The sequence below is a fragment of the Acinonyx jubatus genome, chromosome B1 (assembly GCF_027475565.1).
Source record: "Acinonyx jubatus isolate Ajub_Pintada_27869175 chromosome B1, VMU_Ajub_asm_v1.0, whole genome shotgun sequence".
NCBI lineage: Eukaryota > Metazoa > Chordata > Mammalia > Carnivora > Felidae > Acinonyx > Acinonyx jubatus.
In genome coordinates, this window is record NC_069382.1 from 25,455,007 (window position 1) to 25,480,873 (window position 25,867).

General features: G+C 45.9%; 1 protein-coding gene across 5 annotated transcripts in view; it reads right to left on the reverse strand.

Annotated features, from left to right (window-relative positions):
- Nucleotides 1–21,378, reverse strand: part of LOC106984692 (low-density lipoprotein receptor-related protein 2-like) — a 42,877-nt gene extending 21,499 nt beyond the window's left edge. For 3 of the 5 annotated variants that reach the window (XM_053216371.1, XM_027077296.2, XM_053216369.1), the window contains exons 1-14: nucleotides 19,317–20,546; nucleotides 17,524–17,643; nucleotides 16,840–17,079; nucleotides 15,859–15,972; nucleotides 14,505–14,624; nucleotides 13,250–13,375; nucleotides 12,469–12,672; nucleotides 11,606–11,774; nucleotides 11,144–11,312; nucleotides 9,765–9,990; nucleotides 8,834–8,959; nucleotides 6,765–6,989; nucleotides 1,051–1,362; nucleotides 218–430 (exon numbers count right to left, since the gene is read on the reverse strand). In XM_053216371.1, coding sequence (XP_053072346.1) covers nucleotides 218–430; nucleotides 1,051–1,362; nucleotides 6,765–6,989; nucleotides 8,834–8,959; nucleotides 9,765–9,990; nucleotides 11,144–11,312; nucleotides 11,606–11,774; nucleotides 12,469–12,672; nucleotides 13,250–13,375; nucleotides 14,505–14,624; nucleotides 15,859–15,972; nucleotides 16,840–17,079; nucleotides 17,524–17,643; nucleotides 19,317–19,611 — 2,659 coding nt within the window. In that variant the 5' untranslated portion in view covers nucleotides 19,612–20,546. Of the gene's footprint in view, nucleotides 1–217; nucleotides 431–1,050; nucleotides 1,363–6,764; nucleotides 6,990–8,833; nucleotides 8,960–9,764; nucleotides 9,991–11,143; nucleotides 11,313–11,605; nucleotides 11,775–12,124; nucleotides 12,203–12,468; nucleotides 12,673–13,249; nucleotides 13,376–14,504; nucleotides 14,625–15,858; nucleotides 15,973–16,839; nucleotides 17,080–17,523; nucleotides 17,644–19,316; nucleotides 20,547–21,151 lie in introns of those variants that run through there. The other 2 variants (XM_053216370.1, XM_053216372.1) reach the window with 2 other exon arrangements.
- Between the last annotated feature and the right edge of the window lie 4,489 nt (nucleotides 21,379–25,867).

A 25,867-nucleotide genomic window follows, 5' to 3' on the forward strand; every position in this document is an offset into this window, starting at 1 on the left:
GGCCAGAGGTTTATTATGCATTTGCTCGGGGTCTTGGGTCATTTAGCAAATTTTAAGAAACGTGTCAGCTTCTTACTCTTCCAGGATAGGGAAGTTAGGAGAAGGCCTGCTGACCTGTGGGTCGGGACAACTGCCAATATAAGATTCCTCTGAAAACACACTGACAAGAGGCAGGTAAAGTGGATTTCAGAGAATGACCCCACACAGGAAGACTCGCCTGAAACCTGCTGATTCTCTGCCAGGATGATCATTTTCCTTACGTCTGGCTCTTTTGACACGGAGAAGGGCTCTGGCATCCTCCTGTTCCACAGCAGGAGAGCTCCTCTGTGCACGGTCACCAGGTAGGGCTCGTGGGCCGCTATAATGCCGTCACTCCAGGCCTTGTTCAAAGCGTATGTTCTATTTTTTAGGAGGCTCAGACTTTGCAACCCTAAGGAAGAGTCAAGTTCTTACCAGCTGACGGAGAACATGCAACCTGTGATGGCAGGGGCAAGGGGGGTCATGGGCACCACTCAACTGAGGTTCAATGACCCCAACTGAAAATAAGTCCAAGGAAAGTGTTCAAAGCTCCAGGAAAGTGAGATCTGCCACGTGGAAGCATCAGGTGTGGTTTTACTGCCTCGCATGCGGTCTGTGAACACACTCGGGCACCAGCTGCTGGAGATGGGTTCTGGGTGAGAGGACCATCAACAGCCGCGAGGCAGAGGCCGTATCTGATGTCAAGTGTAGCTGAAGCATCTCTGCTCCATTTGCAATGGAAGTTGGGTTCTGTTACTTCCACTCACGGGAACAGAAACAGATTCTGGACAAAAAGCTATTAAGCATATTAGCTCTGAAGCTTACTACCTTTCAAGTCAAGAATCCAGACTTACAAATGGAACCAAGTGTGAGGTAAGTGACACGGGTCCCAGCTTTGCCTACGAGAGTCAGAATCTGAGCCTGGGTCTAGCCAGTTCTAAGAATGGCCAGAATCCTTGTGCTGAGACAAGATTCTCCCGCCACCTCCCGTCCCAAGCTTCTTCCAACTGTGCTGCTTGGTGTTGCACTTACCTGACCCTTTGGTAGTCCAGAGGATGCTAGACGAGCCAAGGTCTAAGGCCATATGGGTGTCGGCCGTCCAGGTGCCCATCCAGACTTCCTGTCTGCTTTTGCCATCAAGGGTCATACTTTGCAAATGTTTCCCACTCTCTACCCAGTAGATCACCCTCTTCGGCCAGTTGAGAAGAAGATGCAGTATAATGCTGCCTGTCCTGTAAAGGGTATGTGTGTCTGGGCCAGTAATGTTGGTCTTCTGAATAGCACTTCTGTCACAGGGCAGCCAGTACAAGTCCCCAGTGGATACGTCCACATTTGCTGAGCAGACTGTAAGGAGGAGAAGGAACTTCCATTAGAAAGGACACTCAAATACACTCATGCATGGTCTTAAGTTTTGAGTTAAGGATGGACTCAACTAGAAACAATTAGGATGCAAAGACTGGTTCCTAACAAGCCTACATAGCTCATTCATCTGAGTCCCATCATACCTATCCTGGATCCAGCACCTTGTCTGTAGCACCAGCTCATGTGACCCTTACAACCAGCTGCTAAGGGAGAGATTCACCACCTTTCAGGAGTTAGAGATCTATGTGGCAACGCTGACACTTGAATGCAGGTCTGCAACTTTGGATTCACATCTCTCTTCATCGGTTAAGTATGAAAATCAATCGATTACATGTCAAGTGCCTAGGACTGAGATTGCTGCAGGAAAGCAGAGACTGAGTAAAGGGAAACCACAACGGTGGTATCAAAGGTCATTCGTGGGATGGACACATAGGGAGGTGACCCACAGCCAGAAGACACAGACATGATAGGCACCAAGTATATGAAAGCCACAAAGCGTTAGCTTCTAAGCGTGACAGCTGGACACAACCCTACGAAGCACTCCCTGCTCCCATTCCGCTCATCATAGCTGGACAATTGGGTCTAAGCTACATAGTTCCTACTACTGGGCTGCAGTATAGCATAAAAGTTAAGAGCAGTATCAGGCTAACGAGTCAGATCGCCTTGTTTGAAACACGTTCCAAAATAAGGTGCCCGTTAATTTTTGTGCCTCAGTTTCCACAAATGCATGGTAGGGACACTGCTTCTCTCAGTGTTGAGGATTAGAGTTAGTATGCATAAAGCTTAGGACAGTGTCCAGTATTTTATTATTTTTTTAAGGTATTTATTTTTGGGAGAGGGCAAGCAGGTGAGGGGCAGAGAGAGGAAGACAGAGGATCGGAAGCGGGCTCTGCACTGACAGGCTGACAGCAGCAAGACAAATGTGGGGCTCGAACCCAAGAACAGTGAGATCATGACCTGAGTTGAAGTCAGACACTCAACCAACCGGACCACGCAGGTGCCCCACTGTGTCGGGTATTTTCTAGCGCTGTGCCGGAGCTAGTTTGCACGAGCCTGTAACGGCCAGTTGTTAAATTCAGGGATGCTGCAAATTTGCTGTCCAGTACGGTCATTATTGAAACTAAATTACGTAAGCCTACTTGTATTTGAAACAAAACTAAAACACTCATCACTTACTTTCCTGCGTTTTGTTACTGCACACCGGTGTTAAGGGACATCACATTGGTAGCTTGAAATCTGGCACCGTGGGAGTATTTTCAAGCAGAGAAATTGGCAAACGCTGCACATCAGGGCTTTGTGTTAGGTTTTGTTTTCTAGTCCAGGGACTGACAAACAACAGCCCTTGCGCGGATTCCAGCCTGCAATCTGTTTTCATAAAATTTGGGGGAGCACACCATGGTCATTCTACAGTACATGTTTTCGGCTGGTTGGGCATTCTACTGTTGTATCTTTTCAGATACAACTGGCCTTTCAGAGGAAGAGGTTGAAAACCCCTGGTCTGGGCTGAAGTAGTGGAGAAAGATGCTAATATTGCAAATTAAACTTACATGTGTCACATCTACAGCCATTACCTTTTAAATACCACAAAAATTGGGAAGATATTTTTCTAGTCCTTGAAAACTATTATCCAATTCCACACATAAGTCCTTTGTGTCAATAAACTAATTCCAATTAGTCTCCATTGCTACACTTTTCACTTGTTTACAGAAACACATAGCAAACAACACTTCAGTGGGACTATATTCACTCAACGATGGCATCGACATCTTTGCCAAATCAGATAGCAATCAAGCATTTATTCACAGTTGGATTGTGTTAAATCCTGATTGAATTGCAACTATAAACTGCTTTTTTTATTTCTGAGTTCTTGAATCTGTAGCCAATCTGAAAATCGTGTGGCTATATGAAATTTACAGTAAAGAATGTCATCTATTTTATTATTTGTAAATAATGTCACATCCTTTATGCCAGCTTTATTAGAAACGTATATAATGTATATATGAACATATCCCCCAACCTCCAGAAAGCTGGTTCTTAATATAATATCTGGTGGTATGCTGGGATATATTTAAGAACTCAATTGTTAGGACTCCTGGGTGGCTCAGTCAGTTAAGCGTCCAACTTTGGCTCTGGTCATGATCTCAAGGTTCGTGAATTCAAGCCCCACGTCAGGCTCTGTGCTGACAGTTCAGAGCCTGGAACCTGCTTCAGATGCTGTGTCTCCCTCTCTCTCTCCCCCTCCCTGCTCACCCACTGTCTCTCAAAAATGAACAAACGTTAAAAAAAATTTTTTTAAAAAGAACTCAAATGTTAACTACCAGGAAGGTTGAGACACAGACAAGGCATGGAACTGGGGCGTGGTACCAGAATGGTGAAGCCAGTACCCACAGGCTTAACGTGTGTTAGTTTTTCCCACTTCCTGGGTGTTAGGGTAGGAGCATATCTTAATATCCCTCACATTTTCTTTTCTTAAGTTTATTTATTTATATTTAGAGGGGGGACGGAGAGGGGGCAGAGAGAGAGAGAGAGAGAGAATATCCCAAGGAGGCTCTGTGCTGTCGGCACAGAGTCTGACTCAGGGCTCCCAGTCACAAACTGTGAGATCATGACCTGAGCCAAAATCAAAAGTTGGACACTGAACTGACTAAGCTACCCAGGCACCCTTATTCCTCATGTTTTCATGAGGAGAAACTGGCGTAGAATTGTCCCCATGTTCCCTAAGTCTCACTCCAAGGAAGAAGGGACTTAAGGTTGGCCAGTTAGCAAGAACAGACTGGCCACACCCGGTTCAGCTTCGCTCTTCTCTGTCGGGCTCTGACGTCTGCACAGAAGATGCGCTCTCTCTGGCATGAGATTCAAGTGGTGCCGTGCAGATTCAAGGTTGAGTGTCCAGTTGCCAGGACCACGAAATATTCTTTGAGCGATTCTACATAGGTTCTTAAAGATACACACTCTTTCCTAAAAGAGGATATTGAAGCCCTCCCATTTTTTTATTAGCAATCTCAACTGTATTTACCAGCTTCGCTTCTCAGTAGGACAGGATTAACACATTCAAGAGAAAATACTGATGTTAGTATACTTTGATGTGAGGATAAGCTGGAAGCTGGGTCGTGAGGAGTCCTGGAGATCTGTAAACAGGCCTTGAGATGTAGTAACCAGCCCTTTCCCTGCTGTGAATGGCCTGCCTGGCTTTGTCAAGCTTTCAGCCATCATACACGAAAAACACACCCCTGTTCTCCAGATACATGTGGGGTTTCCCTATGCCAAGCAATTCTGCAACACGAGAACGTCCTACAATTCAGGGGCGCTTGGGGGTGTCAGTCGGTTGAGTGTCCGACTCTCGGTTTCGGCTCAGGTCATGATCTCACAGTTTTGTGGATTCGGGTCCCGCGTTGGGCTCTGCGCTGACAGTGTTGAGGAGCCTGCTTGAGATTCTCTTTCTCTCCCTCTTTCCCTGCCTCTCCCCCACCCACATTCTCTCAAAATATAAATAAACTTAAATTGTAGGACATTCTTAAAAAATGTTTTTAATTCAGTTCTGACACCATCTACCTGCAGTTGGCATCAGACCCTGCAGGGTAAGGGTTCCGTCCCAATACTGCCCCCACTTCTGATGCCAACCATAAGTACAGGTTGTCCCCGGACTCTGAGTCAATGGCCCTAAATCGGGGTTCCCACAACCCCCTCGAATTTGATCATTTGCCAAATGGCTCACAGAACTGAGGGAAACACACTTACTGGTTTAGCGCGCACAGGATACAAATGAACAGCCAGGTGAAGAGATTCACAGGGCCACATCCGAAGGGCCCACAAGCAGGAGCTTCTGTTCCCATGGACCTGAGGTTTGCCTCCCTTCTGGCACACAGGTGGAGGCTTCATCACATAGACATGACTGAGCACCGATTCCATTTCCAGCCCCCCCTCCCCTCTCCGGAGAATGGGGAGTAGGGCTGAGAGGTCTAAGCTTCTGGTCATGGTTTGGTCTTTCTGGTTAACAGCCTCCCAGGGTCAGTGATAAGGGTTTTAAAGTTTTTCTGGCCCTAAGTCGTGGAAATGGACCTTAAATTCAATTTTGCATTCTTGGCTCATTCAAGCCAAAGCTATTCCTCTCACCCAGGAAACCCCAAAGGACCTAGGAGCTCTGTGTCAGAGCTATCACTCAGGAAGTTACAAAGCTCTGTGCCAGTAACCAGGGTCAGATATGTGTATTTTTTTCCTATTATTTCAGAGCCACCTACCCCAAGGACTCAGTATTCCACACGAGAACCCAGCTCAAGTGAAACTGCCAGTCTCCTAAAATTCCTTGATATAATCATTGTAACACTGAAACCTATTAGCTAAGATTAGCCAGTGGAGCAAAGGTGGCATTTTTAATTAAATGGGAAGAAATTTAAGGCCACAAGTTTCCTCAGACAGCCATCAGCTGTATTGCAAGATCACTGCCCGCTTCACTTTTTCCTGAAAGTTCTCCAGGGCAGGTACCCGAAGTTGCAAGGCACCAGGCACTGTGCTTGCCCTCAGGACTCAGCAGAGTCCACTGCTCTGAAGGACGTCCCGGGAGCATGTCTTTCAGGACAGCACTGCTTGTAGTAAAGCTTATTGTTGGTACTTACAGTACGCAGGGAACATCCAGAAATCAAATTACTCACCCTAGAGCTCTAGCCTCAGTTCCTTTTTATAAAGTAGATGTTTGCCGTTAGGCAGAGCACAGGGCACTAAGCTTGGGGTATAGCACCCAGGAGTGGGAGAGAAGAGAAAGTATATATTACCACGGTAAGAAAATATCTTGCTAGTTCTCTCAGAAATCTGCATTGCAAATCACTTCTAAATTAGTGCAAGAAAAAAATCTGCATTGCAAAACTGAAGGATTTGAGGTCTATTTCTGTCCTGCCCAAACTTAAGGCCAGGAAAATAGAATCTCAAAAAACTTACCACTGACCCCAGGATTTGCCAAATCATGGTAGCCTTTTAACAGTCTGCACAGCTCTCCTAAGCATAAGGGTAACTCTGATACTTCACATGTAAGTTAGTTTAAAACCATTCTTTCGGAGGTGCCTGGGTGGCTCAGTTGGTTGAGCGTTGACTTGCTCAGGTCATGATCTCACGGTTCGTGGGTTCGAGCCCCGCATCGGGCTCTGTGCTGGCAGCTCAGAGACTGGAGGCTGCTTCAGATTCTGTGTCTCCCTCTCTCTCTCTCTCTCTCTGCCCCTCCCCTGCTCTCGCTCTGTCTCAAAAACAAACACAAAAAATAAAAATAAAAAAATTCTTTGGCATTAAGACGGATTCAGATCGGGAATAGGTACCTTTTTTTTTTTTTTTTTGGCTCTACTTAATTTTAGAGCCAGAAAATAAAGGGAAAAAGCCAAAATAGCCACCCAACTTACCTGTACGCTCTGTCCAAATCTCTCGCTTTTCTCCCGAATAGCCAGTTGAGAAGAACAAACGTCCCTGGGCATTTGTCCAGTAGATGAGGTTTCTTTTCCAGTCAATATCCAGTAAATAGATGTTCCTAGGATGCTCTTGAACCAGGGTTCGCTCTATAGCAGTTCCCATAAAACCAACTTTCAACAAGTAGAGACGTTTGCCAGAAGAAAACACCACCTTTAACTCTACCAAGGGAAAGAGGAGATTTACTGTTTGGCCATTTGCTAGGTAAGCCCAAATGCTCCCTTCTTGAGCAATCCCTCCAGCTGAGGTACACCTAGAAAGGGGTCTTATCAAATTCGCTTCTGAGGCACACATACAACCCAAATGCCCTAGCTTCCTTAGAGAAGGGAGCCATTTGGGCAAATGAAGTGCTGATCAGCTTTCCCAAGGCACAAACCCTTTGGATTTTCTGCTGAAACGTCCACACAGAAGCAGGAGGATTAGGGCTGGGGTGGTGCCCCATTTCATTCAGTAATGTCCTTGAATCCTTGCTCGTGGCACTCAAGTCTCAGTAGAAAGAATTTTAAATTCAATTGCCCACTTAAAGAAAAGTTACTTGGGAACTTAACTGGATATATAATGTTCAAGGTATGATTTAAGCTCAAGTCCTGAGTCTGGCACGAGTGCATTCAGTGGCTACCCCTGAGAATTGTGTTCTTTAAAGGTAGTTAGAACGTGAACATACTCATAGCATTTTTTTTTAATTTTTTTTTTTTAGTTTTCTTTATTTTTGAGAGGCAGAGAGAGAGAGAGAGAGAGAGAGATCGCGAGTGGGGGAAGGGCAGGGAGAGAGGGAGACACAGAATCCGAAGCAGTCTCCAGGCTCTGAGCTGTCAGCACAGAGCCCGATGCAGGGCCTGAACTCACGGACCGTGAGATCATAACCTGGAGCTGAAGTCGGATGCTCAACCAACTGAGCCACCCAGGCGCCCCCACCATGTGTTCTTAAAGCCTCAATGTTCTTTAGGAAAAAGTAACTTGGATAGAGGGGTTCAATGGAGCATGTAGCCTTAATATTTCAAAGACAAAAACCAGCAGGAAGACTTTACATTAACAATATTGACATAGACTCTCTGCTCACAAACAGAAGCCAGAACACATAATAGTTATAAGACTATGGAGGATTACTTTTCTTATACAACTTAAATTTTCTGGTAAAACTGAGTGGTGTAAGCTATGTTTTTCTAGTTTAAAATCAATCAAACCCAAATACCCACGGATGGATGAATGAATAAACCAAATGTAGTACAGATAAAATGGATTGTTATCCAGCCTTAAAAAGAAATTCTGGGGGCACCTGGGTGGCTAAGCATCCGACTTCGGTTCGGGTCATGATCTCGTGGCTCGTGAGTTCGAGCCCTGCATCAGGCTTTGTGCTAACAGCTCCGAGCCTGGAGCCCGCTTGGGATTTTGTGTCTCCCTCTCTCACGCGCTCTCTCTCTCTCTGTCTCTCTCTCTGCCCCTACCCTGCTCACGCTTTCTCCTTCAAAAATAAACAAACACTAAAAAAAATTTTTTTTTAAATTCTAACACCTATTACAACATGTATGAACCTCAAAGGTATTATGCTAAGTGAAATAAGCCAGCAACAAAAGGGAAAATACTGTATGATTCCACTTAATGAGGTTCCTCAAGTAGTCAAATTCATATGGACCGAAGGTAGAATGGTCGTCCAGGGGCAGGCAGAGGAGGAGAGGAAGGGGGAGTTATTGTTAAATGGGTACAAAATTTCAGTGTAGGAAGATGAAGACGTTCTGGAAATGGATGGTGGTGATGGCTGCACAAAAATATGAACGTGCCTAATGCTACTGAACTGTACATTTAGAAGTGGTTAAAATAGGAAGTTCTAGGTTATGGACTTTTAACACAACTGAAAAAACTAATCAAGATCTTTGAGAGCGAAACTTAACCAAAGTAAGGTTGTCAGTGCAAAAGTGATTGATCCCAAAATGGAAGCCACGTTATTTCCAGGCCTACCATGGAATGTGACTCCCAGAGCCAAACCCATTTCACCCAGCAGACTTACCACTACATGTACCAGAAGGTAAAAGAAACATTCCCTCTGGACAAACACACTTATAGCCCTTGGGATGGATGGGGGACAGGAGACATAAGTGGCTACAAGAGCCTGGAGCACATTCTGGGTATCTGCCTGTTGTAAAAGAGAAATAGGTTAGATACAATTTCAGAATTCTCCATATACTAGTTCAAAACTGAAGACTCAAGGGAATTAAATTAGTTTTGCCTTAAGAGGAATCCCAGTATCCTCGTTTCCTTCTAGGTTAGGCATGCTGACCTTTAAACTCCCATGATCCCCTTTCAGATACTGGCAATTACTTATCCATGTTGAGCTCAAGCCAATAAAGCTTCAACCACCAGCATCTTCTCCCCCCAGAGTTAAGGCAAAATGCTGTCTAGTTCGCTTATAGGAAGACTCCTTTAGAAGTAAATAGTGGTCTAAGTTCTCTACTTTGCTTAGTCTCTCAGACACAGTAAGAACCATTATCTGAGTTGAATCTGACATATAATTGCTGATTGACAAAAGTTTTTAACTCCTACTCTTCTATAAATGGGATACTGGGCTTTCTTCAACTTTCTATCAAGAGCATAAAACTTTAAGGTCAACGACAATTAATGTGTCTGTGAGTAAGCTATTGTAGCCCTTATGTGAATAGCTTATTACCCCATTTCATGTATTTCAGACTTCAAGAATCTGGTTACTACATTGGACTTGGACAAAGCACAAGGTACATGCTTGGAAGGAGTTTCCCAGAAAAGGATTTTGTTCATTTTCTCTTATTTAGAAGTCCTATAGAATTCTGGAATAATACCCAGAACATTTTCCCTGCCTAAAAAAGTAGCAAGTTCCAAGAGCAGACCAAGGTAGTAATTTAGGCCATTTCTGTTTAGTGTACATTCTGATGCATTAGCATTTCAAAAGCAAGTCCTTGACATACCCTTGGGCTGCTGGGATTTGTGCAGGACAGAGAAAGCAGATATGGAAGCATTCAGCAGCACCACTCTCTCCTTTGGGGTGTGGGGTGAAGTGCGAAACAGTCGTATTTTATTTGCCCAGAAGAAAGAGTTCTCAAATACAGCTAGTCCTATTGGATTGTCACCTTCCAAGAAGATCTCAGGAAAAGTGTGCCTCCCACTGCCGTCCACGTTTACCGTCTCTATGGACTAAAGGGTTAGAGTCATGAGAGCAGCGTACCGTTAGCAAGAGATGCCGAGGTCAGTGCTGCACCTCTTTCATGCACACTGATTAACATCTTCATGAGCTATCAACTTGACAGAGATGAAATCATCTTAGGATTCATGGAAGGTAATGCCAAACCCAGTGGTGCAACTGCATCTTGCACAAACCGGGTCACAGATAAGTTACAATAGTTACTTGTACAATACATTGTCTGCATCCAAACGTTGTGCCAAGTTCTTTCCCTACATTTTCCAATTGTCTTTTGAAGAAAAACATTTTAGCTGTTTTCAGAGAGGGCAACGGGAGCCCAAAGAGGTGCCATAAATTGCCAAAATCACAGCTGATGTGATAGGCTTAAAAATATGATTCCCCAGGGCACCTGGCTGGCTCTGTTGGTACAGCATGAAACTCTTGATCTCAGGATTGGGCCACACACTGGGTGTTGAGATTACTTAAAAAAAAAAAAATTGATGTCTTTAAAAAAAATGACTCCTAAGCCTATGCTTTTGGCTACTGTGTCATATTGGTCTGTCAGTTTGATGCTTCCAAAAATGAGATTACACAAACTGTAATATTAAGACCTCGAAATAGGAATATAAGTAAGTACTTAACTATGTTATTTCAAGGAGGTAGTCTGCCATCTTAAAAGTTTTTACATCCTAGGGATGACATAGAATATGCCCTATACTACCAGTGCCAAGTTTGACTGTAGTATTTAAGAAAGTCACAATAGGGGCACCTGGGTGGCTCAGTTGGTTAAGTGACTCTTGATTTCAGCTCAGATCGTGATCTCATGGTCATGGGACCAAGCCCTGCATCAGACACCGCACTGAGCATGGAGCCTGCTTGGGATTCTCTCTCCCCCACTCTCTCTGCCCCTCCCCATTCCCTCTCTCTCTTTTCAATAAACCTAAGGAAAAAAAAAAAAGGAAGTCACGCCAAGTCTCCCAACCTATGTTGATATCGTCAGACTCTACCTAAAGACACTGTCAATCCTAGCTTGCTTCTCTCCGTTTTCACAGCCAGAAATATTTCACAGTGTTGATGCAAGACCAAAGAGAACTTCGCAGTTACCCACAGTCATACCAAGACCCAGGTTTAACGGTTTATCTTCTCTCCCGGACCTATTTCCAGTACCTCTTTATAGTCACTGATCCAGTAGAGCCTGCCGGTCACGTGGTCGAGTGTCAATCCTACAGGCTCCTCCATGTTTACAGCTGTGAGCACCTTCCTATCTGAGCCATCCATCCCTGCAGTCTCAATAGTTCTCATGCCTTTCTCACCACGATTTACCCAATACAAGGACCTGAGAAAAGTAAAAGGGGCAAGGTGTTAACAGTCCCCTCCAATGAACAGCCAGGTCCCCTTAGCTCTCTTGTACAGGTCCCAGATCACCACACTGCTAAGAATGCAGGAGATTTCTGCCCTCAGACTCAATAGACTGAAAAGTTGGGCCTCATAACATTCGATTTAGGCTTTAAACTCAAGATTTTTTTTTTTTGAGCAAATAGGTTGAAAAAGTTGAAGTATTCTCTTATCAACTTAAACTTCTAAGATAACCAATGATTTGGGATATAGTCTCAAAGAAACACTACTTACTTCTTTGTGGGAAACACGATGAGCTGCTCTGGCACCAGATCCTTTTCCAAGATTTTGACGTAGCCTCTGCCATCACTTAAACCAGCACAGATGACTCTTGCGAAGCTGCTCGCCCAATACAACTGTCCCGTGAACCAGTCCAAAGAGACACTGTTCACCGTTTTAAGTTCTGGAGATACAGGAGACAGTGTTCTGTTCCCACAGATTTAGACCGAACTTATCTACATGTTCTGATTTCAAGCTACACAATGAGGCAAATAGGACACAGAGAAGGAGGGCCAGAGATGTGCTATGTCCAATATGCAGTGTGCAGCAGGGAAAGAGAAAGATCTTAGCAGAAACATAACCAAAAAATCGAAGAGAATGCAACCTCAGTTTGGGGCACTGTCTACTACAGAAGTCTCAGGTGCATTGTTAGGAACTGTACCTCTTAACCGCTCGCAGAGGATTTCTGGGCATCCAGGACAATGCTAAGCACTTCCGCACATGTACCAACTCTGGTTTAACCCCCACACTTACCCAGTGAAGCAAGTGCTATTCCCTTCATCTTACGGACGGTGGTTCAAAGGAGTTAGCAACTTGCTCAAAGTCACATACCTAGTAATAGAGTGGAGACAAACCTTGGCCTGAGCCCACATCCCCAAACTTTCTGGACTACTTAATAGTGACTTCATTCTCCAGGTAGACTCTACCAAAGCTCCCAAGGAGCCAAATTAGATAGTCTTATCTCAAATTGGGACTGTACAAACTCTCATGATTCCCAAGGAAGTCACAGAAGATGTCCAGATGAGTAACACAGGCTGCTTATGCTCTGTTGATGTGGCTTTAAGAAGCTATAGGGTTCTTCACGTCAAGAAATATACCTGGATAGAGAAGAACCGAGTTTGGCTTCCCAAGGACAAACACATTTAAGATTCCATCCACCCAAAAGTACATGCTTCTCTCAAGATCATATGCAACGGAAGTAGGCCTCGATTTTATAGGTACAAGAGGTTCGTAGATGCCTGTTCTTCGATCCAGGACACCAAGTTCTCGATCTGCTGCTATAAGAATTTTAACAGCATCATCTGTAATAGAATTGGAAAAGGAGTAGTGACACATTCCTTTGAAACTTTCTTTCATGCCATTCTCTTTAACCAAAGAAGCTGTCCCTGCTGAAATGCACTTACCCTGAAGTCTGGATTCAGGAGTATCCAGAGGAGATCTAGGGGACCACCTTAAGTCTTATTTCCTCCTCTAAACTCCAACACATTCAAACTAATCTTTGGACTCTCTTGGCCCATTTGATTTCAGATTCAGCCCTTCCCCCAACCCTAAACGGACGTCCTCTCTATGCCTCATACACAGAAGCCAAATAAATGAACTGTCCCATCCTTAAAGAAACACAGGCCCAGTTAAGATTTTATCAGTGGGGTCTCTGGAGCCCCTAGGTGTATAGCCTAGAGAATACGTCATTTTAAAGACACTTAATAGCAACTGAAACTCAAATTGGCCAAGGAATGTTGTCATAGCAGCTTCTTTATGGAAAGAATAAAGTCTTCTCTAATACTAGACCCTAAAGGGAATCACCCATAGTATTTCTATCTATAATTACTGCTAAGGGCACAGCAAGAGCTAGGCTTTACTTAGGGTCTCAGAGCTCACCTGTAACTCGGCAACTGGTACCATTGTAGAGCTGGTGACCTTGAATACATTCACAGGAGTAAGAGCCTGGTGTGTTGTGACACAGCTGGCCACAAGGACTGTAGGCCTTGGAGCACTCATCTAGATCTAATGATAGACAGTCGTAAGTCAGAGATGACCAAGGAGCAATCCCTTGAGTATTTTTGTTCCTTTGAGCTACTTTTCAGACACTCACTGGACATGTATTATGTGGAAACCACTGCACTGGGTGCTGGGACAGACAGTCCCTGCCTCTGTTGAACTGCCATCCACGTAAGTGTAACTCAGCAAAAACATCAATATAGAGACCCCAGAAGATGGATCTAGGTTGCCCTAACAACATTCTTGGGGGTGTTGCTGATTCAGAATGAACGGTAAGATGTGGAAAAACAAAGACTTGTGCACTGCTGGTGGGAAAAATCAAATGGGCCACCCCTGTGGAAAATAGTTGGATGGTTCCTCAAGTTAAACAGACTTGACCACATGATACAACGATTCCACTTCTGACATATACCCAAGAGTATTGAAAGCAGGGATTCAGACATCTGCACACCAATGTCCGTAGCATTGTCCACAATCGCCAAAAGGTAGAAACCGTGGAAGTGTCCATCAACAGATGGATAAACAAAATGAGACATATACACACAATGAAATATTATTTGGACTTAAGATTTTGGGGGGCCTGAGTGGCTCAGTTAAGTGCCCGACTCTTGGTTTTAGCTCATGTCATGATCTCACCATTTGTGAGATCAGGCCCCACATCAGGCTCTGCATGGACAGCACAGAGCCTGCTTGGGATTCTCTCTCTCCCCTACTCTCTCTCTCGCTCTCTACCCCTCCCCCACTCATGTTCGCTCTCAAAATAAACTTAAAAAAAAAGAGAGAGATTCTGACACATGCTAGGACATGGATGAACCTTAACAACACGCTAAGTGAAATAAGCCAGACACACAAGGACATTTACCACATGATCGTATTTAGATGCAGGACTAGAACAGGCCAATTCATAGAGACAGGAAGTCGATAGAGGTTTCCAGGGATTGAGGACAGAGTTATTATGTCACAGGTATGGAGAGTTGCTGTTGGGAGGATGACAAAGTTCTGGAGATGGACAGTGGTGATGTTTGCACATGCTGAGGCCACTGGAGTATACACTTAATGATTAAGATGGTGTATTTTATATCATATCCATCATCCTGCAATAAAAACTTTGAAGATGAGCCAAATGAACGCTGACCTGCACAGCTCTGAGCGTCCGGCTGTAATTGCCACCCGGCTCCACACGAACACTGGACTCCCCAGTATGTGTCCCTGCACTGCCCCTCACAGCCCCCGTTGGCCAGAGAGCAGTTTTTACCTGGTAGAGACAGGGCAGTGGTCAGGACGGCTTAACACGGTACAGATCAAACATTTCATAAACTGTTGTGTTACAAACCCCCACACTGTGTAAGGGCCATATGACTGTTTTGACCCTGCTCCCTGACCTAGGAATGTGGAGGCTTTGGGAAAAGACCAGAAGACAGGGAAAGTTAGGAAACTTGGAGCAGGGGAAAGGAATTTTTAGGTGGACAGTCCGGACAATTTCAAATGTTGGCATATTGTTCCGCCCACAGAGGGGCCAGCAACCTCTTCCTTAATTTCTCCAGAAATGTGGGTGGTCAGGACCCTTGCCTCAGGAAGCTTTATAGCAATTTATTAATTTCAGTGAATTATCTACACAGGACCAGAAGCCTGTGCTTTGTCCCACTGTTTATGCTTTTACGATCTTACTTGTTCCTTTAGTAGAAAGCTGCTTTCACAGCCTTTAGCAGCACTAAAGAGGTTTCATTATACACATCTAATACCAGATTTGAGGAGGAAATAAGACAGATGACAAAGTGCCTGGGGTCAGGTGCCCCCTCTCTCTCCACAACAACTTGAATCAACAGTGATTTTTATAGTGAGAACTGCAAGGTATTAAAGTTTGAGAGGAGCCTGAATAGCTCAGTCTGTTAAGCATCTGACTTCAGGTCACGATCTCACAGTTCATGAGTCTGAGCCCCACATCAGGTTCTCTGCTGTCCGTGTAGAACCCGTTTTGATCCTCTGTCCCCCTCTCCTTGCCCCTGCCCCGCTCTTGCTCTTTCAAAAACAAGTAGACATTCAAAAAAAAAAAAAGTTTGAGTTGCTTCCCTCAGTTCTTTCCATCCTCACCAGGAAACAGTCTTCCTAAGTCTTTCTTCAGTTAAATCCTTAGAGAATTCACCATATGGTCCTGAACACATGATGTGCTTCTCAGTAGCAAAGTATGCGTTACTCCAGAATTTTAGGAGCCATGTGGTTTGGGGTATTTAGTTAGTCTATTTCCCTAAAGCCATAACAGGAGAACTCTCAAAGTTTCATGGCGCAAGTAACATTGGCTCAAACTCGGGAGACCAAAACCAAGGCTTGGAACCTGTCACCTGGGATGGAGCCGTCACTGAAGGATTAATAGGTGTTTTAGTCCACGCATTCCCAGAGTGTAGACCCTTATGACTACCAAGCAGCACTGGCTTACTTGGTCTGGTTCTCCCCACCCCTGCATCGGGCCAACCCAGCAACGGGGTCCTCACCGCATGTGGCGGGCTCATCGGTACCATCTGCACAGTCTGCTTCCCCGTCACACATCAGGGATTCCAGGATGCATTTCCCTTCGTCACACCTCACAGTGCCTTCTGGACAGGAAGCTGTGGAGGCAGGAAAGCATTTTTTCTGACAGCACTTGGGGGAAGGGGTGATAGAAACACTTATTACAGTAAGGTGGCCGCAGTATTTCTAGAACCCAAAGCAAGTCTAGGTAGGAAAGGACGTTGTGTCATTTGAAGCAGGGTTTTCAGGGAACTGGGACTTAAGACTTGATAACAAGGATGTTATGCCACTTGGGCACTGGACTGAAAGAATATTGAATTTGAATTCAATTAGCATTAAGTAGTTCCAATTGAGATGGTGTTACAGTGAGTTAACACGTGCCCTAAAGGAAGACTCTTCTTAAGCCAGTTTAAACATTACAAAAATGTTAGAATCTGAATATATTCAATACTGCAGATTTAATTCTGGAAAGATTGAAGTAGGATTGGGATTTACTGAGAATTTGGAGTTTCTACCACATTGTTGGGGGCAGGTGTAGAGAAAAGGAACATAACACTCATCAAGTGCTTTGTAAGGCAGGGCAGTGGTGGGGGGGGGGGGAATCTTCTTTTAATGAGAAATTTTCCTCTCCCGTCTTCACTACACCAGGACGGGAGGCACCTGTTAGGAGACTGCCTTCATAAGCCTGTGCTCGGGTGTTCTGTGCATTGGCCACATTGAGTAGTGGAAACATTCGAGGCAACGCTCAGAGCGTCCACCACAGAGCCATTATTTGAGCACTGCTTTAGGTTTCCATGGATAACTAAATCTCGGTTATTGCTAGGAAACATCCTGTTTTTAGATATAGGATGGAAGTCTCGGTCACAGGAATGAAACGCAGCTTGCAGAAAGCGGCCCACATAGTACAGCCTTTCCCCTTACACAAAAGGCCAAGGCCGGGGAGGTGGGCGGGGCGGGGGACTCACCACAGGCTTCCTCATCGGAGGAGTCACCGCAGTCATTGACGCCATTGCACTTCCAGCTATCCATGACACACACCTTGTTCCTGCACTGCCACTGCCCGGCCAGGCAACGGATCGGGGAGCACGGTGCTTCGTCAAGCCCATCACCGCAGTCCTTATGCACGTCACAGAGCTCCCAAGCATCACGGCACCGAGAATTTCCCGGACACTGGATTTTTTGGCCAGGACATGCTGTTGGTATCTCTGTCAAAGGCAGGAGTGGGCTCAGGGGGGCAGCGCCCCTGAACTTGCTTGTTCATTCAGGTTTATTCAGGTATTTATGGTCTGCTTACAGACCATAGGTATTGCTTGTTTATTCAGGTATTTATGGTCTGCTCGTGGATTTGGTTTATAGAAAACCCAGAACTGAAAGGGATGGTAGCGATTAGCGGTGTGGCCCCAACTTTGTATACTCAAGTTCATCCCAGAGGAGTTTAAAAAGGCAACGGAGGCAAGAATCTTTTAGGTAATTTTGCAAAAATGCAGAAGTGGATAAAACGTCCCCTCTAATAACGGAGACAATATCTGGAGTGAGCCCGTGTGGCATAAGGCTGTTTAGTGACTTGTGTGTTACGCTCAATCCTGTGGAGGTTCCTCGATGCCGCAGACACAGAGAATACGTGTGAAGATACACGAAGTTGTACGTACCACAGTTAACCTCATCGGAGCCATCCAAGCAGTCTCCGGTACCATCACAGAGCCAGCTAATAGAAATACATTTCCCGTCATCACACTGCCAGGCCTGAGGATGTCCACTGCATACTTCCTCTGCAGGCCAGGGGCGGTATTCGGGGGGCAGAAAGGAAGAGGGGTTTGTCAGGGCACACGCAGCTTTTAAATTTGGGTTTCATATTAAGTCTTGTCATTGGCAAAAGAATAATTAATTCCTGATTCGCCACTGAGTCAATCCTGAACTTGCCTGTCCTTTTCAGGTTATCCTTAAGAACACATTGTACCCCGGCCTCAGGGGTAATCACCTAGCAGCCCGATAAAGCTTATGCTCCCCAACATGCTTCTAGAACACAGTTGTCCGGTAAAACCTGTTGTGACTACAGAAGAGTGTTTTGGACCTATGCTGCCCAAAATGGTAGTCACCAGTCTCCTGTAGCTGTGGAGCAACTGTAATGTGACTTGTATGATAAAAGAACTGTATTTATTTAAATAAATTTAAATCTTCACATGTGGGGGACACCTGGGTGGCTCAGTCAGTTAAGCATCCGACTCTTGATTTTGGCTCAGGTCCTGATCTTGTAGTTCGTGAGTTCAAGCCCTGCATCGGGCTCCACACTGACAGTGTGGAACCTGCTTGGGATTCATTTTCTCTCTCTCTCTCTCCCTCTCTCTCTCTCTCTCTCTCTCTCCCTTTTCCCCTCCCGCACTCACTCACTCTCTCATGCTCTCTCTTGCTCTCAAAATAAACTTAAAAAAAATCTTCACGTGTGGCTAATGGCCACTGTAGTGGACAGTACAGTTTTACAAGTTCGCTCCTTCAAACCCCTTTGGTGTTTGAGGCTGTATCAAGAACTCAGACAACCTGGAGACTGTTAGTTTGGGGTTTAATTAGATCTTCAAATACTTCGAAGTATGCCTTTGGGCAAGTAAACCTGGAGAAGTGGGGTGAAGTATATGGGGGAGCAGAACACAAGGCATTGATGCAAGTACGAAATTTAATTCTAACCTGCCCTATTACAGGTTTTCACACCAAAGGTTCCACATTAAATTAGTTACAGTAAGTGACCAGTCCAGGAATGTGCATGTGGGGTACAGAAAAGGAATACAGCACTCTCCAAGTTCTTTGCGGGGGGGGGGGGGCAGGGGGAGTTCCTCTTTTAATGAGGAATTTTTTCCCTCCATATTTACCGCACAAGGATGAGAGGCATCTGTTAAGAGGCTCTCCTCATCTATAGGTGTTCAGGTGTCCCTTCTGGGGCTGGGAGCACTCTTAGCACAGAGCCGTTTGAGCTTTTTTTTCAGGAAGACATTTACCAAGTAGCTAACTTGGCTTCTATTGGTTTTGTAGTTTTCTTTATACTCAATTTGTAAAGATATCTTTTAGTTGAACAAAATCCCTAAGCAAAGCTGAACTAACTTACTGTATATATTTACAAGTAATTGTGTGCGCTGAGGTCTGCCAAGGTTTCCTATACAGGAATCTGTATGATTGCAGTTTCAGGAACTGCCACATGCTTCAGCCAGAATTTAAGGCGAGAAGCCAGACTTTTGCTGGTTTTTCTATCCCAACCAGCCCTCCACACTCATTTCGATAATAATGCTACCAACACCTACATCCCTAGGCTTACAGACTGAAAGCCTGCAACAATCCAGAAGGCCCAACGTTTCCAGATACCCCCTAAGAGGGAAAACCACCAAACCTGGCACCATCAGCCAGGCACACAGCCCGAGGGGCCATCTAGGAGTCCAGACACGGGGAGGCCGCTCACCACACTGCTCATCTGTTCCGTCAGGGCACTCTCGCTCTCCGTTGCAGAGCCAGGCCACGGGAATGCACCTTTCCCCACAGGCAGCTTGCCTCGTCTTATTGCACCTCACTTGGTCTGCGTTGGATGAAAAAAAGCAAATCCGTGAGAGTTCCTGGCTACGTTGGCTACAAGGGAGCACCTTTTCAGGGTAAGCTGCCGTCAAGAGGTCATTCAGAAGGCCTTCTGTCAACTCATACTCAGGAAGACACTTGGGGGGATTCAGTATCATAAAATCGCATATAACTTCTGCAGTCATTACTACATTGGAAATAGTTCTTCAGGTGGTATAAAGTTGGGGAACTGCCATCGCCTGTCCCCATTAGAATAAGGGGCTGGCGTGCACTCTGCTCAAAGAGACACAGGCATTGCTTTCACTCCGGTTCCGTCTTAAAACACTCAGTATGAATAGTTGCGCATTTAGAAGTCCAAGCTCAAAGACGGCACTCTAGTGCATGTGCAGACACATGTGCAGACACATCTGAAAATTAGATTAGCATTGCGGGTCCCTACATACCATCTTGATAAGAATGCCTCTCATAGGCTGGTTATAAGCATTTGTTAAGTCTTCAGTTATTTGCAGGAGATTGATTTACACTCTCAGTTTTGTTCAAGTTATGAACTTGTGTTTATCAACCTTGAATGATTAATGGTCAAAAATCAGCCTTTTATAGAATGTGGTCCCCAGAGGGAGGCTCCAGGAAGGCCTGATTATACTTAGTTTATTATGCTGTCATAACTTTGAAAAAGAAAGAGCCAGCCTTTGGTTCCTAGAAAAGATGAGCCACATGGCCCATACTAGAAGACTCTGCAAGATGCACTGAAAACCCTGTGCAGTCCTACTCCCTGGGACAATTTCAATATGGAACGGAAAGTGGTGCAAAGTTGTGTAACGGAAGTTGACAACAGAAGGTCGTTGTGTAGACCACAGCTTCTTTGTTAAGGGACCATTTCATAGTCTTACTTGTATCCCTCTAACATAGCGATTTTAGCATAGCTACTCAAGGTATGTTTTTTTTTTTTAAGCTGGCTTGCAAAAATTTTAATGAAATATTTAGAAAGTATTGGTTACTAATGGGTAGCTAACAACTTTGCCGATGACTCACATACCATCCAGGCGATCTTACTTAGCTTAACCCCAACCACTGAGAGCAAGTGATGTTACCAACCGCTAATATGGGAGCACAGACTCAGCTGTCATAACTACACCTCCGACCCAAGCCCCGTCCCCCACTCCACCCCCCGCCCCGGGGGGGGGGGTGGTGCTGTTTCCGGAGGGACTTACCTCTTCCCCAGGCCCCGGGCCTCCACCAGGCTAAATCTGCTGCCTGGGGAACCCTGAGCGAGGGTCCCATCAGAGACCAGGGCTGCAAAGCGGATCCCACTTGGCCACGACACGGCGGGGGGGGGGGGTGGGGGGGGATTGGAGGGGGGGAGAAGAAGGTGCGCCCTGCATTCAGTGTGCAGAGAGCTCGCTCCCACACGCTTGGGGTGGGATGAAGGAAAGACGCCGCCGAGTTTGACCCCTGTGCCCACCTCCTCTTTCATCCACTGGGCAGGCGGGGAAGGAGGAAAGGGCAGAGAAGCAGGGGGCCCCGCGACTCAGCCGGCGGCCCCTCCAGAAGGCCGGACTTCACCCTCCTCTGTGGAAGGTCAGTGCAGAAGGGGGGGGGGGGGTGCTTCACGCACACCAGCGAGGGTGCCCCAAGCTCTCCTCCCGCCCCTGCAGCGCCTCGCAGCCCGCCACCCCTGCACGCTGCCGTCCCTTCCAGGACGCCCTGCCGCGCGACCCCACTCACCGGTCCCGGAGCCCGCAAGGCCGCCCAGCGCGGCGAGCACCGGCGGCAGGAGCACAAGGAGCGCCCGGAGCCCCATGGCGGGGAGGGGACAGGGCGCCTCGGGGCCGGAGACGCGCTCGCGGGAGGAGACCGCTAGCGGGAGGAGCGCAGGCTGCGCCCGGGGCGGGCTTTCTTCCGCTCGGGCCGCTCATTGGGGATGACGGCGGCGGGGGCGTGGGGAGCACCGCCGCGGCCGGCCCCCGGGGAGGCGCTGCCCGGGACCGAGCCGGGCTGCGGGCAGGACGGCGCCCGCCTCCCCGCCGGGTCTCCCCTCCGGCAGCGGGACAGCGGCCACTCCGCTACCTCGGGCCCTGGCCTCCGCCACGCTCGGGGGCCAAGTGGGACTGCTCAGCCGCGCTTAACTACGGGGTTCGAGAACTCTTATGGGCACAGGAATCACCTAGACATCTTACTCGGCAGACTATGATCCCGGAGGTGTGGGGCGGGGGCCTGAGAGCCTCTAACAGAATGATCGTCAGGTGACGCCTTGGCTGCTGGTCCTCAGACCTCACTTTGAAACAGCAAACTGAGGACAGCACGGCGGCCGCGGGGCTCGGGAGCCCTTCTCTGCGAGGACTCCCCCCTCTCTGCCTCCTGTCTTCCCAGCGCCCCCGGCCAGAGCCGGGCCCTCCTGCGAGGGGTCTGTACTGACAGCGCGGAGGGGTGGGTCGTCTTGGCCGGTGGTCAGAGTCACAGTACAAAAGCCCCGAGAAACATCATACCGCTTTCCGTGTGTGTCCCCCGCAGGAGTGGAATTACTTTCCTAAACAATGGGACGGGGACGTGGATCTGGTGGCTCCAAGCCAGAGTCCAACATAATCTCTGTAGGGTCATAGACTTACAGGACCGGGAGAATTTGGAGGTCGTTTTATCCAAATGCTGCCATCGGGGGTGAGATGATGGATAAAAAAAAAAAGATGAGAGCTGGTGACACATTAGCAAAGCCATAGAGCACCCTCCCTTCCCCTTACTAAGCTGTGGCATTCCTTCTTTCCAGTACACCAGGGGACGTGAGTGTCAGATTCTTGGAGAGAACACGCCAGCGGAGTTAGAATTTAGAATGTAAAACCGGCAAGGAACATTTATAGCGTTGGGAAGGGCAAGGCAGCAATAAAACACCAGGAAAAAAAAAAAATAGAAACAGAAAACTGAATTGCAAAGTGCCTTCTTAGATTTTATTTGCAACACAGTACTCCAACAGCTTTCTTTTAAATCATACCTCTCTTCATGTTCACTGCTGGCCCCATCAAATCACACTTGGAAGATATCAGAATGCCATATGCTCTGAAGTTTTCTTTAAATTCGTTGTGTGCTCTGATTGCATAAGCCGCTTAAAAGGACCCTTCCGCGCTCAACAAAAACCTCCTAAGATATCATAATGATTTCTGCTGAAATGTTGTTGCTTTGGAACCAGATTCTATCGGATGCTTAATGGCATTCGGAGACACAATAGAGCAGCTCAGAGTTTTAAGAATATAGACACGTTTTCCTCCCAGAGAGGCACCGAAGCTGGTGGTCAGAAGCTGTGTGGTAGACCCAGGTTCGAATCTCAGCTAAATGAGGCTATACGTGGATGTAAATGTCAGCTGTATTGTTAGGCAACAGTCAGCGTGGGCTCTTTTTAACCCATACAGGCTGAGAAAGCCATAGATATGGGTGACAGAAGTAAGAATTTCGGTAGCATTTATATTTGGCTTTAAATCCTTGTATTCTGACTCATTCTTGCTTGGTGACACGTGTGGTCCCACGGTCCTCTGTCTCTCCCCACATTTCATGTCTTCAATCTGTTCTGTCAGCCTGTGGGTGAGCAGAATGATGCCACCCCCCCCCCCCCCCCCGCACACACACCACCTGAAAAAGGTAAATTCCAATTCCCAGAACCTGTAAATTGTGATTTACTGTTGTTTTGGTTGCAGGATATGAAGAAAATCTGGCCTCACACAGATATGTGTTGCCTGCAAAAGAAGTAACAGTCTTTTCAAAGGATATCTAAATGTAGACGTTCTTCTCTGGGTTGTTGTTGTTTTTTTTTAATGTTTATTTTTTATTTTTGAAAGAGAGAAGGAGAGAGAGAATCCCAAGTAGGCTCCACGCTGACAGCAGGGAGCTTGTTGACGGGGCTTAAACTCATGAACTGTAAGATCATGACCTGAGCTGAAGTTGGACGCTCCACCGAGCCACCCAGGCGCCCCAATATTCTTCTTTGATGTTGTGATTTTCTTCCTCCTACAAAATATAGGTCCTGGCTCCCAGTACCTTAGAATGTGACCTTATTTGGAAATAGGGTCTATGCAGATTTACTCAAGTCCAGGTGAGGGCATTAGAGTGGGCCCTAATCCAGTATGACTGGAATCCTCATAAGAGAGAACTGTGGACACAGACATTAGAGAAGAAGACGGTGTGAAGAGACACAGGGAGAAGGCCATGTGATGATGGCAGCAGAAATAGGAATTATGCTACTCAAGCCAAGGAGCACCTGAAGCTACCAGAAGCTGGAAGAGGAATGGACCTTTCTGCTACAGCTTTCGGAGGGAGCATGGACCCCTTGATCGCAAACTCCTGGCCTCCAGAACTGTGAGGCAATAAATCTCTGTTCTTCCAAGCAACCCAGTTGCTGGTAGTTTGCTATGTCAGCCCTAGGAAATTGGTGTAGATACAAAGACCGAAATGGTCGTAAGCATTGTCATTTTTTAAAGGGTAATTGCAGTGTGGAATCTGAAACCATGTGAGTGACCGTTTCATACTGTTCTTATTAAAATCCACCAGCCTATTTTATACTTTGAATGGATCTTTCACCCATGCATGACTTTGTAACACCGTGCACTAATCATTTGGAAAATACGGGCTCGTTAAGTTATGCTGATAGTCCAAATGTTGACTGTTCCTATCATACAGTAGTTTAAAACTCACATTTGTCGCGGTGCCTGGGTGGCTCAGTCGGTTGAGCGTCCGACTTCGGCTCAGGTCATGATCTCGAAGTCCATGAGTGCAAGCCCCATGTCGGGCTCTGTGCTGACAGCTCAGAGCCTGGAGCCTGTTTCGGATTCTGTGTCTCCCTCTCCCTCTGCCCCTCCCCTGCTCGTGCTCTGTGTCTCTCTCAAAAATAAAATAAACATTAAAAAAATCACACTTGTTAGCATCACTACTGATATCATCCGGAAAGATTTTGACTATTGAGAAGATAGTAAGCTCCTGTTGGTGGACTCATGTTTTCAAATATTGTAATTCTCCCTTGAAAGCTCAAATTATATCATTGGCCACAAATACAGTCAGTTGTTTTCCTTGAAGTGACACAAATGCACCATGCGTTTCTGAGGAACATGTTGCCAAGTACCCAAGTCTGAATAAACAGATGTTTATCATCACAAAATGGCGTTTAGCGAGAAGCGTGACTGGTTACGCTTGCAACTCAGGCAACTGCACAGGTGCTTGCCTCTTCTAAGTCAGGTGGGCAGCAGAAGGGCCTCATGCAAACTTGCCATTTAGTAACAGAATATTTAAAAGCCATATACTACAAGGCTAAAATAATAAAATTAATAATTTTTACTGCACAAAGTACATTTTTAAGTTTTTTTTTAAGGCATATTTTTAAACTACAAGTATGTGGCAATGAAGAATAACTGACTACTAGTATGGTTTGGTGCCACCACCCTGATTCATGGTAAGGAGCCAGGGGTTTTACCACCACTGGTTTTTGTTTGTCTATTTACCCTCAGGGCAAATGTCAACAAAACAAAAAAAGCAAATATTCTTTTAAAAATAGTTTTGACCTCGGAGGCCCACTGGTATCCATAGACCATCTTAGAAAGGAAAGGTCTCGTATTCACCATATGTAAAGAGCTTTTACAACTCAATAATAAGAAGCAAAATGACCAGATTTTTTAACTGGTCAAATGTTTGAACAGTCACCTCACAAAAGTAGATATATGGCTGGCTGATAATACCTAAGGAGATTTCTCTCTCTTTTTTTTTTCTTATAGAGATTTGTATACTTGAAATTGTCAGAGGAATACAAATGAGAACAAATTAGGTAGACCCAGCTTTACAAGCTAAAATTTAAAAACAACAACTCGATAATACCAAGTCAGGATGCGGAGCAACCAGAACTTTCTTTCATTGCTGGGAAGTGTGTAAAATACAACAGCCGGTTTAGGAAAACCATTTGGCAGTTTCTTATAAGATTAAACATCTACTTAATATATGACCCAGGGATCCCTCGCCTAGTTGTTTAACAAAGAGAAGTGAAAACACGTGTTCGTACAAAGACTTTTACGTGAATTTTATAGCAGCTTTATTTCCTCTAGCCCCAAGTTATACTAATGCAGATATTTATCAACAGTGCATCAACAGTGTGTGAAGTATGTCCACACAGTGGAAAACCATTCAGCAACAAAAAAGAACAAACTACTGGTAGGTCCAACAACATGGGTAATTCTCAAACCATTGTATTAAGGAAAAAAGACTGGCGCAGAAGAGTACATATTGTATGATTCCATTTATATGAAGGTCTGGAGCAGGAAAACTAAGCAATAGAATTCAGACCACTGGTTGACTGGGGCTGGTCACAGGGACTGAAAAGGCATAAAAGGAAACTTTTGGAGGTGATCGTGTGCGGGACGGCCATTCTACAGGTGTGTTCATTTGTTAGACCTCATTAGACCGTCCTCTTAAAATGAG